This window comes from Leopardus geoffroyi, chromosome C2 (assembly GCF_018350155.1).
Source record: "Leopardus geoffroyi isolate Oge1 chromosome C2, O.geoffroyi_Oge1_pat1.0, whole genome shotgun sequence".
Lineage (NCBI taxonomy): Eukaryota > Metazoa > Chordata > Mammalia > Carnivora > Felidae > Leopardus > Leopardus geoffroyi.
In genome coordinates this window covers 66,098,397-66,116,943 of record NC_059333.1, presented here as the reverse complement: position 1 = coordinate 66,116,943, position 18,547 = coordinate 66,098,397, and the positions used below count along the sequence as shown (strand labels likewise).

At 35.6% G+C, this 18,547-nt stretch overlaps 1 protein-coding gene across 3 annotated transcripts in view; it reads left to right on the top strand.

Annotated features, from left to right (window-relative positions):
• The window catches only part of GSK3B (glycogen synthase kinase 3 beta), a 199,032-nt gene that overhangs the window by 55,160 nt on the left and 125,325 nt on the right, over positions 1-18,547 (top strand). For all 3 annotated transcript variants that reach the window (XM_045502156.1, XM_045502157.1, XM_045502158.1), the window contains exon 2: positions 11,829-12,022. In XM_045502156.1, the coding sequence (XP_045358112.1) occupies positions 11,829-12,022 (194 nt within the window). The remainder of the gene's footprint in view (positions 1-11,828; positions 12,023-18,547) is intronic.

Genomic DNA, 18,547 nt, shown 5'->3' with positions numbered 1-18,547 from the left:
ATTTACCCGGTGGATCTGTCAATACTCTTCTGTGGAGACATGGGCCTAGGATTTGTCCTTTGTTCTACTTGAATGGTATTGCTAGGTTCTCTAAAGTCCATTTTTTTATGGGGAGAGTATTAGGGGATGTTAAACTAGTTTTAGAAAGAGGAAGAGGGGCACATATAAAAACCCAATATGGATTTGATTCCAACTAATTAGAATCAGGTGGGACAATGTTACTTAATTTATTTTTCTTTTAAGCATATTCCTTATTAACTATAAATGTAGCATCATTACTCATATAGTTGTAAATGTAAACTAAAATTAATTTGAAAATGTGTGGTGCCTCTTGTAGAAATGGAATTAATATAGGATTTATACCTGGTTATTTTATTTTTCATATTAGTGAGATTCTTGTAAAACTCTTAAGGGGGTACCCTACCTTATTTCTACTTTAACAGTTTATTAAGTTAAAATGTAATATCTTAGGTGTATTTTCCACCAAGATTATACAGAAAAGTCTTAACCTGTAAATAAATTGTATTCTAAAAGTTCATCACTTGTTTTGGGGGAAATTAGAACATATTTTTCCTTTGAAAGTTTTGTTAAGTATGTAAAATAAAAATGGCTAGGTGCTAGGCAGGCTATTCTACAAAAGCCTAAGCCATAATTAGCTCAGAGAGCTACATATTTATAGTGAAAAATAATAGTAAACAATAATATTGCAGGGGTATTAATTTAACAAAACTATTAAAAAACCCTAAAACTAGTTTTGAAAAATTCTCTTGAATGCTGGTAGTTGATTGATAAAAAGATTTAATTTGAAGGAGATAAAGAATAGATAGAGACTTGTGTGATGCTGACAGATCTTTCTGGTTACTTTCAGGACCTTTATAGGTTGATGGCATTGGCTTTTCAACTCATGGCTTTTAACTTTCTCTTGACTGGTATAGAGCAGAAGTGCTATCCTTTTGCTTACCAGCTGTGGTTAAGGGGTCCTGTCCTTCTCCCCCCCCCCCCCCCCCACTGCACCCCAGCTCTTGAGTGGAATGAAGAGAGTAGGGAAGAGAGAAAAATTTTCCTCTAAGATTTGAGAGGAAAAAAAAAAAAAAAAAAAGATGATGGAAAACCCTAGGATGTTGCCTGAGGTGGATTTAATTGACGGAAGAATAATGCAGGCTTAAGGGGAGGGGACAGTGTTAACAATATGAGGATTCCTGTTGGGGGAGAGAGAAGATGGTAAGTGTGCTGGGTTAGACATCCTTGTATTGGTCAGTAGGTGCTCCTGAGTATCTTTGGAAGCTGTTTAGAACTAGGTATGAGGAATAGTGAGCTATTTTGGTGTTTATATATGCATATATTTCAGAGTTTTTCATGATGTGGAACAGCAACCACCACCCAAATAATTGTATACATTGGAGTATTTTTAAAAAATTTTTAGGGGCGCCTGGGTGGCGCAGTCGTTAAGCGTCCGACTTCAGCCAGGTCACGATCTCGCGGTCCGGGAGTTCGAGCCCCGCGTCAGGCTCTGGGCTGATGGCTCAGAGCCTGGAGCCTGTTTCCGATTCTGTGTCTCCCTCTCTCTCTGCCCCTCCCCCGTTCATGCTCTGTCTCTCTCTGTCCCCAAAATAAATAAACGTTGAAAAAAAAATTTTTTTTTTAAATGTTTATTTATTTTTGAAAGAGAGCACAAGCCGGGGAGGGGCAGAGAGAGAGAGAGGACAGAATTCAAAGCGGCTGCAGGCTCGGAGCTGTCAGCACAGAGCCGGACCCGGGGCTCAGACCCACAAACCATGAGATCATGACTTGAGCTGAATCAGATGCTTAACCGACTGAGCCACTCAGGCGCCCCAGTGGGGTATTTTTAAAATAATAAATTGAATTCTTCTTTTTCTTCTTGTTCTTCATCTTCTATTATCTTTAAACTTCTGAAAAGTAGAATAATGTAGGCGGGAGATTGTGATGTAGAGAGATTTAGTCTTCACATTCCTTTTTCTGTTTATTGATTAGAAAAATCATGCTTTCCTGCTTTTTCAGATCCCAGTGTTTCTTATTTAGAATAAACCAGTCTAAAAAAAAAGCAGGAAATGCTCTTTGTATCCCAGCAAAAGTAGCAGCTGTTAACCAGTGGATTATTACTTTGTATTCTGATACATCTGCTCAGGTGCTTAAATGTTTGTTGTCAGTTCATTGATTTGATTTTCCTCAGAATTCCAACTCTTCTTGTACTCAATTTAGATGATTTGTCTCTCAGGTAACCTTATATCTCAGACAAAATGAAGCAGTTTTATAGTAAAAGATATTTTTGCAGTACATATTAAAAAATGTGAGGACATTTACTTAAAATGTATGGTTTTACTGGACAGTTATTTTTGTGACTATTTTGGAATAGAAGTAGGTGGCTTGATTTGTTTCCTTCTATTTTTGGTATTGGAAAGTGTACTAAACTTGGGAGTTGGAGGAACTGGGTTGTAATTTTCAATATTACTGTATAAGCTAGAGCAGTTTTACTTATCTTTTGAACTTCAGTTCTCTTTTCTCCATTTAGTATTGGTTCTACCTCCCTCATAGGACTATTGCCTGGCTAAAGTGAGGTAATGGGTGTAAACATGTTTATAAACTGTAAAGTGATTCATAATTTGTTACTATGTAATGATGATGAGTGATGGTCATGTGTGGTGATTGTCAAATCTCTGAATTTTGTGTTTGCATTTTCTTCTCTATTGAATGATCCAACCATTTTGAGAGGTGTTGATAAGAGTCCTGTGTCATCTTAGAAGAGTAGTTAGAGGTTCTTTCTTTAGTGACTTTTAGACATTTAGTGGTTTCCAAAGTAGAGTGGAATCTTGGATGAATTCATTCACCTATAAATAAATTAATATTTTACAGCCTATGTGCATAAAGCATAACATGGGGCTATAGCAATAAACGTGTGATAAACATGATTGTTGCCCTCATAGATTGGATAATATCCAAAGCATATTGGACCAGTTGAGAATAAGCAAGTCTTCTGGGGGAAAAGAAATCCCATCCTGCCTTCTTTCCTGCACCAGTGTTTGAAATTTAACAGAAAATTTTAGTTTTATAACCTCCACTTTAAAATGTGTGTAAAAATGTGTGTAAATTTGTATACTGTGCTGTAGGAAAAGCAATTTGAATTTACAGGTGGGGATAACTTCGGTGCATAGTTCAGGGGAAAGCAAGGCAGTGCGCTGTTACATTGCAGGGATCTGAGTTGTCAGAAGGCAGTATTGAGGATAATGGGGGTATTTGGCAGGCTGAGAAAAGACCTAGTTCATTAAAAAAAATGTAGAGTGTTGATATGAATTTTATACTCACTTAAAGGCTAAAATAAAATATATCAGCTTTGTTAGGGCTTGTTTTCTGGTTTTCTTCTGGACTTGTTGCTGCTCAACACTCAAGTTGTCAGAAGTGTGACCACTGGATCAGTGAGTGTGTTTTGTAAAGTAATTATTTATTTCTTTTGTCTAAGTGTTTTCCATTTACTCTTTCTACTCATGTACCATATACATATTCATTTTTGTCATATGATAAACTTCCTCATTAAGAAAAATTTAAATATAACCCTTATTCCAATATCCCTCCCCCAAATTTGGGCAGTTTGTAAATCAAACAGACAAATATATTTAAAACTTAAATATTCTAATGTAAATTCCTAAAAGCTGAAGTTCTTATACACATCCTGCAAGCCTTTTAGACTTTCATGGAAAATAAACCTGTCTCTAAAATGCATCTTGATATTGTTTCAAGTGAGGGTTTAAGACCAAGTGAAATATTTATTCATTTGGGGTTTGGTTTAATTTTATTCCAATTCACTGGAGTCAGAGGAAAAATATGCTTGATTCCAGGTCATGGTTCAAAAGTAAAATAATATTTAAGTTCAGGCTGTTGAAAATTGGCAGGATTCATTCTGGTTTTTGGTTTGTTTGGTTTAAAGTAAAATTAGGTTTTTGAGAGAAGAGAAACATTTTGAGTCAATTAAAATTAGTTCAAAAGGATTATGGATATTTTGAGTTAAAACTTTTGAGATACATACTTTTGCGATAGATACCTCAGAACCTTTTGTAAAGTATTTCAAATTTTCAGTTCTGCTGAAAATAGAAAGTTGATTTTGGGACCTCAACGCCTGTGTTGTTTTTTAGCATGGATTTAAAGCAAGGTAACATTGTAGGGTACAGGTTTTAGTTCTGAATCCTGTGGGTGCAACCAAGGGAGTTACTTCGGGTAAGTTATGAAACCTTTTCAGTTACCTTAGTTTCTTCCAATTTTTTTTTTTAACGTTTATTCATTTTTGAGGGACAGAGCATTAGAGGGGGAGGGGCAGAGAGAGAGGGAGACACAGAATCCGATGCAGGTTACAGGCTCTGAGCTGTCAGAACAGAGCCTGACCCTGGGCTGGAACTCACAAACTATGAGATCATGACCTGAGCTGAGGTCGGACTGAGCCACCCAGGTACTCCAGTTTCTTCCAGTTGTTAAATGATTATCGTGGGTATGTCACAAGGTTGTTGTAGGGTTTCAATAGTATTATAGTTCTTTCTCAAAGTACGGTCATTGGAACTGCACTAAGAATTAGAAGGAGTACTTATTAAAAATGCAATTTTCTGAGCTGCATTGCAGACCTACTGAGTCTCTTTAGGGGTGACATTCTATTTTCAGTAAACTCTCCCAGGTAATTCTTCTGTCTTCTGTGAGAGGTTCTTACAAACTGTAAAATGGTGCTCAAAGAATATACTTACATATAGACTGATACAAATTGAACTTAAGACCTCAAGAGGTGTCCCCTGCCCAGTTCTTATCCATTGCTGCATATTAATGCCTCAAAAAAACCAGAATTATTTGGAAAAGAGATATGAAACAGACTAATTCTCCTACCTATAAATAAATACAAATGTGGCACATTGGGTCATTTGTTTGGCTGCATGTTATCACCATATTTGCAGTAAACCCTTCATTCTGTTTTACTACTGGTAAGACCATTTGTACCTAGGGAGTTGTATCTGATCAATGGTAAGCATAAGAAGAAGCAAAAGCACTGCTTAAAGTTTAACACAAAGTAGTCAGTTCCCAAATCCTGACAATTGTGCTGGAGTAATTCTACAGAAATTCAACAGCAGACCTTTGCTGAGCACCTGCCTTGTGCCAAACCCTGTGTTAATAAGTGCTAGAGAAAGGTATATGATTCAGATAATGTCTGGCTTTCCTAAGAACTCCTTAGTCAAGTGAGGGGCTCAGACTCTTAATAATTATAGAACATTGTGATAAGCACTGTAGAAGAGCATATACCACATGTTAAAAGAGCATAGCAGGGCAAAAGAATGTTTTTTTTTTTTTTTTTCATTTCCACTGCCAATAATTCAAAGGTCAGAGAAACTATAATTTGTTGAGCACCCTCTGTGGGGCATGCACTTAAAAAAATGCTTAACCTATTAATCATCATAGCAGACTTACGAAGTAGCTGCTATCTCCATTTTATAGATACTAAGTGGTAGAATATGTACTTCAGACCTTGATATGACTTCGGAGTCCATATAATACAATATATTTCTAGCAAAAAACTTGACCAAATTTTTTTTCTTAAGGGGAGTTTTACGGTTTTTCAGAATTGATGCTTATTAATCCCATTTACATGGTATATTCCTTTGATTAAAAATGTATTACTATGCTGCCAGGGACTTTGGAGTTTTCTGTCTCATCTTTATCCTCCGCCACCCTGTTTTTCCTTTCTATTTCTAGAAGTGATATATAGGGAAACGTGTCCAAAGCCAGCCCATGTGTAACATCTGTCCGTTTTGTTTTCCCTGCCTCTCCTTTTGTTTACTCTGTCTTCAAAGGAAATGATAGCAATTCTTTTGTTTTATTTTTCTCAGTCCTCTAGATAGAATCATGTGGAAATGAATGATGTCTCAGGGAAATGTCTCTGCTGGAAAGATTTTTAGCATATCAAGGTTTCATAGAAATTGCCTTAAAATTTATATCATGCTTTTGGCCATTGGGGTTGATCTGGCTGATTGAAGTGCTTGATTGAAGTGCTTGATTGGCGTTCCTTTCTTCATAGTTTTGCTCTGGGGTTGTGAGCAGATGCACTCTAGCTAGAGCTTCCACATCATAGAGTCGAGTCCCTATTTCACGACAAGTTTATTTTTGAATTTGCTCACCTCTGATTCTGTGGACCTCAGTTCCTTACTTTTTATTTCTTTTGCTTATTTTTATGCTTTTTTCATGTTTTTAAACAAGTTTTCATGTTTTGCGAACATCTTGCCTTAATAAATGTTCCTTAGCGAGTTACTTAGGACAAAAAGTATTTGAACTTTGAGATCAAAACTTGAAAGTTTGACAGTAGTCAGTGTTTCCACTTCAGACAATCTTAATCATTCCTGAAATTGATGTTTGTTTTGATTCTTTTGAGTAATTTATATAATATTTTTTGATAGAGTTTTGCCATGTTATTGTTAAACATGTAAAAATAGCTGTTACTTCTCTTTGGGATGGAGAAGCATAGGCAGTGTGTTTACCCTACTAGTACTGTTGTTAGATAAAACAAAACAAAATAAAACAAAATAAATTCTTTAAAAAAAAAATTTTTTTTTAATGTTTATTTTTGAGACAGAGACAGAGCATGAACGGGGGAGGGGCAGTGAGAGAGGGAGACACAGAATTGGAAGCAGGCTCTAGGCTCTGAGCCATCAGCCCAGAGCCCCACGCGGGGCTGGAACTCACGGACCGTGAGATCGTGACCTGAGCTGAAGTCGGATGCTTAACCCACTGAGCCACCCAGACGCCCCAAAACAAAATAAATTCTTAACAATACTTCATACCTTCCTTGTCACAAGTAGTATGCTGGTTTCTCTGGGTTTTTGCTACAGACTTTTAACTTTGTTATTTCTGTAGAGAGAGGTTATTTTTGAGTTAAAGGAAATTGTTAGACAGTCATTGACTTTGTTCAGTATGACTTGTTAACATCTCTATAAGCCTCACAGAAAGTGTAGTTGTTGCTTTTCCTCAGCTCTAACTCTTATGAAACATCATGGGGGGTCTAGGTGGCTCAATCGTCCGACTTTACCTCAGGTCTTGATCTCATGGTTCATGGGGTTTGAGCTCCCAGTGGGAGCCTGGAGCCAGGTTCTATTCTGTGTCTCCCTCTCTGTCTCTCTGCCCTTCCCTTGCACCTCCCCTCTCAAAAATAAATAAACATTAAAAAAAATTAAATCTTAAACATCAAATCAAATGGCTAAAATATGAATGAGATTTATCATTCATAGAAAATTAGAATGTCAGTGTCAGATACCTCCTAAATATTTAAACATGCTTGAAGTGGCCTTTCGGTTTGGGGATGCTCACTCCACACTTGGATGCTTAAAAAAATGTAACCATGAGGTGTTGCTTACAAGGTACAAACCTATGTTTGAGAGGTTGGATACTAGGTCACACATATTATTTTAGGATATGCCTAAGGCTTTTAAAAAATTGTATTCTATATATATAACAGCCTTCAATAGAAAGTGGTTATTCTCTTGTATATCATCTTTCTGTTGCTTTATAAGGAGTCTATTGTGGTTTATATATTTAAGATTTATTTATTGTGGTAAAAAGTAGGGGATTTAATTCTATTTTCTAATTATAATAGGAAGTTTATACCTGCTGAGTGAATTTTAATTGTAATAGAGGATCCCAGGAGTCCTCTGGCAGGAGACAAAGCCTCCTGGAGCTAAGCTGTTCCCACTGTTCTGTTGTTGTACTGCATTTTTGGAGACTAGTTTTGTTGTAATTGGTATGAGACTCACTATGCCATGCATTCTGAGAAATTTAGCATTGGGCAGAGTGGTGACTTTTTTTTTTTTTTTAAATGAGGGAGATTTATTGCTTTCCAGTTTTTCATCAGGATTTTGGCCTCTTGGTAGCAGTGCTTTATAATGCTCTGTTGCTAAGATTGAAAATTATACAATTTCTGGTAGCAAATGTTAAATTGTTTGAACATCACTGAATCGATTATTTTACATTTTTGTTTTCCATGTGCTTTTGTTTTGGGATAAGTTTTGAAATCGAAGGTTACCAAAGTATTTTGGAAAATAGCTCTTTAGCTATTAATAAGTGAATGATTGAGGCCTGAAATCTGTAACAGATTATCATTTATTCTTTTATTTCTTACTACTTTGGAGCTGATCTTTTTATATTTTCAGAAACATCTGCTTCTTGCCGGGGGGGGGGGGTTGCGGCAATAGTATATGAAGTTAAAGTCTTTCAGCTGTAGTAGGAAGGTTGTAAAATATAGCAGAGGCAGTATGAGGCAAGGGAAGAATTCTTGCTACTCAAAGCTTTCATCTCTTAGTTTTACTTTCCTCATTTGCATAGTAAACATTATTATAATGTATCCCTACATTTATTGTAAGTATTAGAGTAGATAAAACAATGAACTGGATGGATATACAGTGAAATTTTATACAGCTATTTTATTGCTAAGGCGGCAAATTACAATGCCAAATGGTGGCATGCTTTTCCTTGGCACATTAGCTGCTGACTGCCCCATGTGCTCCTAATGCTCATGCCAAGTCATCCCCAGTATTATCTTGCCATTTTTTACAGCTCTGCTATTTCGGATCTCCGATGAAGCATTCTGAATAGAAATTCCAGAATGCTTGAGGTAGAAAGCCTGAGAACCATTGTTCGTGTTATACTTAGAGATTTCATATTAGTAGAGAATGTAGCCCATAAGAGTTCTCAGCATTTTCTGTAACTGCTCGAAAGAGAATAGAGTGAATCTTTAATTTCTGCTGAGATAGTAAGTCGTTTTTTTTTTTGTTTTTTGTTTTTACTAGATATACAAGAAGGTGAAAGGATTGGTCCTTGTCCATATCCAATCACAATTTAACACTAAGAGGCCTTAAGACTTAAAAGTCTCTTCCAGTGATAGCATCTGTAGTACCTATCTATTTATCTTTCTACCCTGCTTTAATATTTTTGCAGAATTACTTCATTTATGCATTATAATTTGCATATGAGAAAAAGCACGATTAGAAGTTAGGCATTACCCAGGCCTAATAGTTGATTTGAAGAGATTTTAAATCCCAGGGTTCTGGGGCGCGTGGGTGGCTCAGTAGGTTGGGCATCTGACTTCAGTTCTGGTCATGATCTCATAATTTATGAGTTTGAGCCCCACTTTGGGCTCTGTGCTGACAGCTCAGAGCCTGGAGGAGCCTGCTTTGGATTCTGTGTCTACCTGTCTCTCTGCTCCTCCCCCACTCACGCGCGTGCGCACTCTCACATTCTCTCTCTGTGTCCTAAAATGAAGGTAAAAAAAAAAAATCCCAGGGTTCTGATGGATATCTTTCATAGCTGATTCTTGAAACCCTGAAACAAACCATTTTTCTGAAATGTGGAGAAATGCAGCCTAAAGAGGCAAGTAAGGAAAGTCATTACACATGCTTATATTGTTTTAAGTTCTCTACTGAAAGCAAGTACAAAACTGTGGCTACTGTTTTCTTTATTGAAATATGGTTATACAGTAGAAAAGCATAATTTTTGTTTATGCCTCAGACAGCTTTTGTTTTCAGTTAAAGTTGTGGAATGCAACAGCCATTCTTAAAATCTGTTATTTTAGAAATAATGATGCTTTGTTTTGTGGATTAGACGTGTGAGATTTTGCAAGCAACCTGTTCAGTGAAATTATTCATAGTCCTTGAAATATATAGTTTTTGGTGATATGGTTTTGACTTGGATGATCTAGGGAAGAGTTGGTTGGACTGTATGAAATCAATTCTGTTTTTTATTTTCTTTGGACAATTGGATTGTAAGAAAATGTGTTCAGTACCTTGAATTTTAATCTTTCCTGAATCTAACCTTCTAGATGTCTTCATTTTGAGTTTAAGGTCAGAAGACTGTGATTCTGTCTTTAGAGGAATGTTACAAGTAAAGATAGGTTTATTTTACAAATGAAGAAGAAAATAACTTACATTAAGGTTTATAGTCAACCTGAAAAGTTGTAGTTAACATTAACGTGCTCAAAAGTGAAAGTGATATGGAATATTTGGGGGAATTGAGCATGATGATTTAGAATTGAGATTTGATTAAACTAGGTTTTGTAAATATATTAGATTTATTTTACTAGGAAGTGAAATGTGAAGGGATCATTTGAAAGCATTGAGAACTACTGTATATGTATTGACTTGTGCTGGGATTTGCATGTATTTAAAGTACATATAATACTGTTGTGAATAAAAATGTTGGTGTTGACAAGATTTGAGTTACCTTTCTACAAGTGGTGTTAGATTTGTGCTGTCATATCTGTTGGGCGTTATACCTTAGAACCAAAACCCTACATATTTAAGGTAGTTAGCCATGATATAATACATAATGTAGACTGCCTGTAATTTACCTTGCTATCTTATGTAGGAATCCTTCATTGCTTTTGTGTCTGTCAGGAAGGCTGCCTTATAAACAGGAGCATTAATTAGTCACAGATATCACTTAGTGTGGTTGTTTTTTTTTTTTTTTTTGGTCTATATTAGTACCTTTGTGAACTAAAATGGCTATACATATTGGTTAAATGTGCCACTAACATTTGGATATTCATTTACCTGGTAATTTTATTTTGGGAAAAAACACTCAAACCATTGGAAAATGAGATTAATATATATTTTTTTATATGTGAGGTTCAAGTGAATACTTCAAAATCTTGGCTTGGTATCTAGAGTTAAAAACTACATTTTTTTTCTTTTATTAGGTTAGTATGAATTCAGTTAGCATCATACAAATAAAATTGATATAATGGAAGAGTAGAAGAAGAAACAAACGGAAAAAGTGCAGTTTAGTCAGTGAGCCTAAAGACTTGGATGTACTGAGATTTGGTTTTAGATTTGTCAGGGAAGAGAGAAGCACAAGTCATACTTGCTACTTACCAATGATTGTACTCAGTAGAATCTCTGTGTATTCTGAAATCACTAAAAGAACAATTTAAAACTCTTTAGAATCAGGTTCTAGGTAGCATAGTATGGTTTAGAATAGTTTAAGAGTTCAGAGACCCAAGATGATTGTGAACTCTGCCTAGGCAATAAGAGGTGGCTCTTGAGCTTGAATTGAAGAGTCTTTAGATTGTTACTGGGAAGGGTGGGAAGGCACAGAAGATAAGGCAAGAGCTATTGCCTGGGCAGAGACCACAGAACCAGTGAGCTACTTATGAATGAGGCTCACTCAGTTCAGAATGGGTTTGGTTTTTCTTTTCTTACTCCAAATTAATACTCTTTCCCATGTTCCTTTTCCCCATTTGACCTTTCTCTAAGAGATAGTTGATTTTCTTAAAAAGAAGTAAGATGCAGAGAAAGAAAAACTCAAAGCCTTACCTTCCTAAAGGCAGAATGGTCTGAATAGAGTCAACATATTTAGATGTTTTCAGTAGTATTTATTTTCAAGTAAAATAAGGAAGCCTTGAGAAAAGAACTAGGGCCTTCTTTAGAAAGAACAGATGGGATTCAAACCCAGGGTCCACCATTTGACTTTTGACCTTCAGCAAATTTAACATTATTTCCATTAGTTTTGTATGGAAACAGTATTATATACTTCATGGGGTGATTGTTTTCATTAAATAAATCCCCATATGTAAACTAAGCATGATGTCTAGTCTACAGAATGACTAAATAAATGGTGGTTAAAAAGTTACTTACAAATTGAAACAAATAGTTGAAGTAATTCTATACAATAAACTAAGATGAGCATTTAAAAATGATTTGTAGTAAAAAACATAGTTTACTATGTAAACTATTGTGTACTTCAGCAATTTTCTCTGTTTAATTCTTTACAGTTCTCATTTTTCTGTCTCTTGTTTCTTTTAGGAGACAAAGATGGCAGCAAGGTAACCACAGTGGTGGCAACTCCTGGGCAGGGTCCCGATAGGCCACAAGAAGTCAGCTATACAGACACTAAAGTGATTGGAAATGGGTCATTTGGTGTGGTATATCAAGCCAAACTTTGTGATTCAGGAGAACTGGTTGCCATCAAGAAAGTATTGCAAGACAAGAGATTTAAGGTAAGACCTTTGGTATTTCATGCATTTTGTTGCTATCAGTTGATGTGAATGAGTATTTTTTCTAATCATTTCTTTTTGCTTCAAATTTCATTTACTGTGCAGATTTATTGTAGACACTGTATTTTCTCTTGTGTATTTTGTAGAGATAAAAGTTACTAAAGATTGCAATATTATTTTTGAACCACTGCCTTAAGTGATATATGATTTTAAAATGCTGTGAAAGGTAGATTAAAATTCTTAATTTATACTTTTAAAAAGTGACCTCTCCTTGCCTAGGGTCTCATTGGTGTAGGAGACCAGAGAAACAGTACCTGTAGTGTTTGATCATTTGACTATTGACTATGCCTCCTTTCTTAAAATTTCCTTTGAATCTGTAATGCAACACTATCATTTTTTTCCCCAATAACTGACTTTTCTTTGCTATTTTCTTATGTCTTTCTTCAGTCTACTCTGAGAAACAGTTTATTTTCATTTCTTACACCAGCTCTTTAGGGGATCCTATGCATAAATGTTGAAAGGTCATCTCTATGTTATGGTATAGTGTAGAGAGTCAAAAGATCTGGGCTGTAACGTATGTTCTGCCATTAACAAGCCATGCAGCTCTGTTCTCTTCTCTACTTCTGCCACCTCTGCAACATCTTACTGAGAGTCTCCCCTGTACTAATAAGTATGCCAAACATGAAGGGCTATAAAAATAAATAAGAGATGATCACTGCTCTGAAATAGCACAGAGTCTACTATCTTTATTGCTCTAGAGTGTCTCAAACATTCTAAAGAGGTTTTTTAGGAAAAAAAAAATTGTTACACCTTTTGTCTTCAGTACTCTCTCTCCTAAGTACTAGTCCCATGTTGCCAAATGCCCACTGGATATTGATATCTGGTATCTCACATTGCAAGGGCTTCTTGCTTAATTCTGATCTGACTTTTGAGACCCGGTGGAAATCCTTTCTGTTGCTTCCCATTCCTTTTTGCTTTTTCCTTCTAATGATGTCATTCGCTTTGTCATTCAGACTTTTCTGGTCTCTCATATCTCATATCCACTTGTCACCCTGCATTGATTTTTTTTCTTTTCTTTACTGCCTTGATGATTTGTGCCTTCTTTCCTTTTTTCATCACTAGTAGTCTAGTCAGGCCCTTGCCATTATTTGGCTTACCTACTAGTAAGACTCTACCTCTGATCTTCTGCATACCACCACAAGAATAATCCCACACTTAAAGTTGATCATTATTTCTCCTACACACAATTCTTCTGTGGTTCCTCATAGTCTAGAAAATAAAGCCTGCCTAGTTCAGTAGTGTGTTCAGGGACTTCTGTAGTCTTATCTCCAAATACTCAGCTTTCCAAACCTTTTATGCTACTGTCCGTGAAATATATATTGGTTTTTATTTAGCTTCCTTTCTGTCACTCCCGTTCTCTTGCTAATCTAAGTCCTGTCCTTTATGAAATTTCTCAGATGATTCCGGCCAGCCATATGGATTTTGTTCTAAATTCCTTGAACACTTATTGTCCCTAAACTAGGAAATTCCAAATTTTTTCATGACAAGGACTCCATTTTTATTATATGTATCTCCTGGAAACCTGCAAAATCAGTGGGTTTGTTTTTTGTTTTTTGTTTTGGATTAGTATTGATGATAGCAAATACTTAACAAATTCTTGTTATATACCCAGTGATCTCCTAAGCTTTTTACATAATTAGTTTTATTTGAGCCTTATCATCAGTACTGTGAGATTGGTACTGTTGTTATTTGGCTAAGAAAACTTACGCACAGAGATTATAAATTAACTTGTCCAGGGTCACACAGTTAGCAAGTAGAAAATTGGGCAAGTATTTGAATCAAGCATTCTGACTCCAGAGTGCTTTGTTAAACATTTTATCATCACTGCATCAGAACCATATATTCTGTTTAGAAAGTATTTGTGTTTGTATTCTTGCTTTTTTTTTTTTTAATTAAAAATTTTCCCTTTAGCGTGGTTTATTTATTCATTTGAAATAGTTTGGTTCATTTGTTTCTGAATGTATCCCTTCTTAGAACTTTAACCCTGTTTTTGTTTTTTTTTTGTTTTTACTTTTTAAAAAATTGTATTTTCTATCTGTGAAACACACTAACATGGTTCCAAAGATCAGAAATATACAAGTGCCATTTCTTCTCTATTCCCTGTATTTTGTTTCTACTTGCTTCCTGTAGCTAGCCAGTCTCATTATGTTTTGGTTCATTTTTTCTGGGTTTCTTTTGCACAAGTGAGCAATTAAGTGTAATTTTCTTGGCTTCTTTTTTACATAAAAGGTAATTTATTAAGGGAGCTCTTTTGCACTTTGCCTTTTCTCTTGATATAGTTCTTAGAAATCATTGCATATCATTTCAGAGATTTTTCTCATCTAGCTGCATAGTATGCCAGAGTTGATTCAACCATTTTTGTATGTATGGATATTTCATTTCTTTTCAGTATTTTTTTTATCTCCAAGAGTGCTGCTATGAAAAACCTTCTCTCATATATTTTTTTAATTAGATGTGTATCTTCAGAGTAAATTAAGAGAGGTAGACTGCTGAGTCAAAGCATAAACACTTAGGTAATTTTGTTTGACATTGTTAAATTCCCCTCCATAATGGTTGAATCAGTTTGCATCCTCTTTGGTCATTTGAGTGCCTATTTCCCCTTAGCGTGGACAACTTGCCTTGCCTAAGTTTTTCAATTTTTGCCAATCTGATATGTGAGAAATGGTAGCTCATTGTAGTTTTAATTTATAATCTCATTATTATGAATGTAGTTCAACATCTTTCCATCTGTTTAAGGTCCGTTTTGTTTTTGTATGTGTAAATTGTTCTTTTTTCTTTTTGTCCATTTTTTAAATGAGTTTTTGGTCTTTTCCTCTCAACTCTGAAGAGTTCTTTATTACGGATTTATTTATCTGTGATGTATTGAGTATTTTTACCTTGTGTATTCTGTTTTTATACCATATGAAAGTCTCCCACTACCCCATACAGTCGAATTTATTGTTCTTTTCTTTTATCATATGTGGATTTAAAAAAAAAATTTTTTTTAACGTTTATTTATTTTTGAGAGTGAGAGAGACACACAGCATGAACAGGGGAGGGGCAGAGAGAGAGGGAGACACAAAATCTGAAACGGGCTCCAGGCTCTGAGCTGTCGGCACAGAGCCCGACGTGGGGCTCGAACTCACTGACCGTGAGATCATGACCTGAGCCGAAGTCAGACGCTTAACCGACTGAGCCACCCAGGCGCCCCATATGTGGATTTTAATTTATGATTAGAAAGCCTTTTCCTTATAAAGCCTTTCCTTATAAAAAGCCTTTTCCCCACGTTAAAGAGAAATTCAACCATTTTTTCTTTTGGTAGTTACAAGATTTCACTTTTTACATTTAAATTCCCTGATCTGTTTGAAGTTTATTCTTGTTTATGGTGTTTATGCCTCTGTATGGTATGAGTTACTGATATAATTTTATCCTTTCTTTAAAAAATTTTTTTTTATTACGTTTATTTATTTTGTGAGAGAGAGAGAGGAGGAGAGAGGCAGAGAGAGAGGGAGACACAGAATCCAAAGTAGGCTCCAGGCTCTGAGCTGTCAGCACAGAGCCCAACATGGGGCTCACACCTACAAGCTGTTAGATCATGGCCTGAGCCAAAGTTGGATGCCTAACCGACTGAGCCACCCAGGCACCCCGTAATTTTATCCTTTCTCAATCATTAACCGGTTAGTTGTTCAGTACAGTTTATTAAAAGGCCGATCTTTTCTCCAGTGATTTGAGATGCTATGGTTATTACATGCTAAATTTCCACATGTACTTGGTCTGTTTCTGGACTTTCTGTTCTGTTCCACTAGGTCATTTGTATGCATGTTCCTGTGTCAGTACCACATTATAGTATGTTTTAATATCTGGTTGAGGTAATCCACTCTTGAGGCTTTTTTTTTTTTTCTCCTAGCTTTTCTTGAATGTTTATTTTTCCATATGAACTTTGACATAAATTTGGCTAACTCGATTTAAAATAGGTTGCCGATACTCTTAATTGAAATTTCATTAACTCATTAACTTAAGGAGAACTAACCTTTTTGTGATGTTGAATTATCTTATCGAGGAATAAGAGATATCTATTTGTTCAAATTTACGTTTGTGTCTTTCAGGGGTTTTATTTATATAGACTTTTGACATTTCTTATTAAGTTTGTTCCTAAGTACTTATTGCTTTTATTGCTATTGTATGGTTTTGTTTTTGTTTTTATTTTAATTTTTTCTCTTACATGCTAAAAAGTGGTAAGTTCATTTCATTCCACTGTATCACCTTTCCTTTGTGAAACTTAAGTATTTGTTCTTCTTGCTAAATGTTAACTGTTTTAAAAAAAATAATAAAATTTGATACATTGACCAATTCATTTCTCTTGGTTATTATAATATATATACTACGAATTTTTCTGACAACTTAAAATTCTGTAGTTTCACATCTGTGGTTTACGTAGCTGCTGCCTAGGATTATATTAAATAATTAGATATTTCCAGAAAAAGTTTGAAGTCTTCTCCTTGCCCAATCAAATAAACCAACCTGTTGAACCTGCTAGTATCAGTGAGAGGCCGTTTGTTTTGGTGAAAAAACAAGGAGAGAGAAAACGGTCAGAGACAAAAAGAAAATCAAGAGGAATTACCCTGCATCAGCAATCATGTAAACTATATCTAAGACACTGAGCTTTTCTATTAGGAATTTCTGGAATAATCTTCATTTCAGTAATGTTTTACCTGCAGTTTGAATGCTTTTTCCCCCCCTGTGACCATTCTGTGATAAATTACTTAAACAGAAATTAAATTACTTCACTTAGCCAGTTTAGAAGTACTTGTTACAGAAAATGCTCTTGTGGTTTTGTAGAGGTAAAGTCCAGCTAGGTACCTTATGTAGGAGACCTTTGATATTAGAGCAGAGAGAAGATTAATCAATCCCAAAAGCTACTGACACTTGTTGAGGCCAGCTTTTCTAATTTGAAAATTGGTTAGTTGCATTTTTAATTAATGATCTTAGCTTCATAAACTATTAATTTCATTTCTCCCTTTGAACTAAGTCATAGGTTTCAGGTCTCCTGCTTGATTTCACTTGTTCTGTGGTTAGATATGGGAGTGGAGGTGTGAAGTGTCACTGTTGTTCTATTGTGAATAGAGAGTGAATAGAGCCCTACTTGTAATACATACCATTTTCGAGAGTGAGGAGAAATAATGCCTGGTTTGATCCTTGAAGGTATGATTATTCTCTGCATGATGTTGTGGAGACACCATAGAAGAAAGAAGACCTTGTTGTTTACATTAGTAGTTTTGTAAACTAGAGTATATTTATTAACTTTTTGAGTCTCAGTTTCATCATCTATGAAATGAGAATGCTACTACTACAGCAATGCCCCAGCTTACTGTTTGGCACAGAAAAGAAGTCATTATTGTGTTCCTTTTTTTCCCCTTCAATGTTGTATAAATCAAATGAAACAATGTATTATGAGAACATTTTCTGAATTTTATTTATTTTTAAAGTTTATTTATTTATTTTGAGAGAGGGAGAGAGAGTGCAGGCTTGGAGGGGGCAGAGAGAGGGAGAGACAGAACCCGAAGCAGGATCCATGCTCCATGCAGAGCCCAATGCAGGACTCACAAACTCATGAACCAAACCATGAGATTATGAACTGAGCCAAGATGAGGAGTTGTATGCTTAATTGACTGAGCCACCCAGGTGCCCCACATTTTCTGAATTCTAAAACTCCTTATAACTAAGTTGTTTTTATTTTTAGGCATTCGAATTACTAAAATGGCTATTCACTTTGGATTTTTACCTGTTTGTTTTACTTTCTATTAAATTGGGTAGTCTTATTTTGAGGCATCTAATTGTATTTATGTAACTCTTTTAAGTCATTTGTGGAAAATCTATTTCCTGATAAAACTGACAGGCAACTTGAAAAGAAGTATACTTGAAAACAGGCAACTTGAAAAGAAGTTTACTTATGCCATATGAAGCTATGTTCTTTGGGTCATAGAAACTTGTTATCAAGGGAAGCTAGAAATCAGGTCTTAACCTCTGGGGAGCAGGAAAGACAGCAGGTAGGAAAAATCTTACACTGCCATGCAGCTCTAAGGAAATTCTAGCAAAACCGGTTGGGGGAAGTCTCAGCCCAAGGTTGACTATCAGAGGAATCCATTCTCTCCTGGGAAAAGATCTCCATTAAATACATCTGCCATGCTCAGTCAGTTTCTGGAAACAGCACATGGGTAGCTTGGTATGGCCTGAACAAGGGAATGGCTTTGAAAGCTCAGCAGCTGGGCCGTTGATCAATGATGCTCCCTATAGTGGGAGATCTAAGAGACACATTTTCATAATTACCATACCAGTCCTTATAAGGACATTGCTACTTTCCTAAGTGTGTAGGTATGCTTAATGCTACTTTCCTAAGTGTGTAGGTATGACTAGTAAAATTTTTTAATTGAATTGAATTTTTAGAGACTACAAAGTTTCGTGTGGAACGGTCCTGTTGATTTTGCTTTT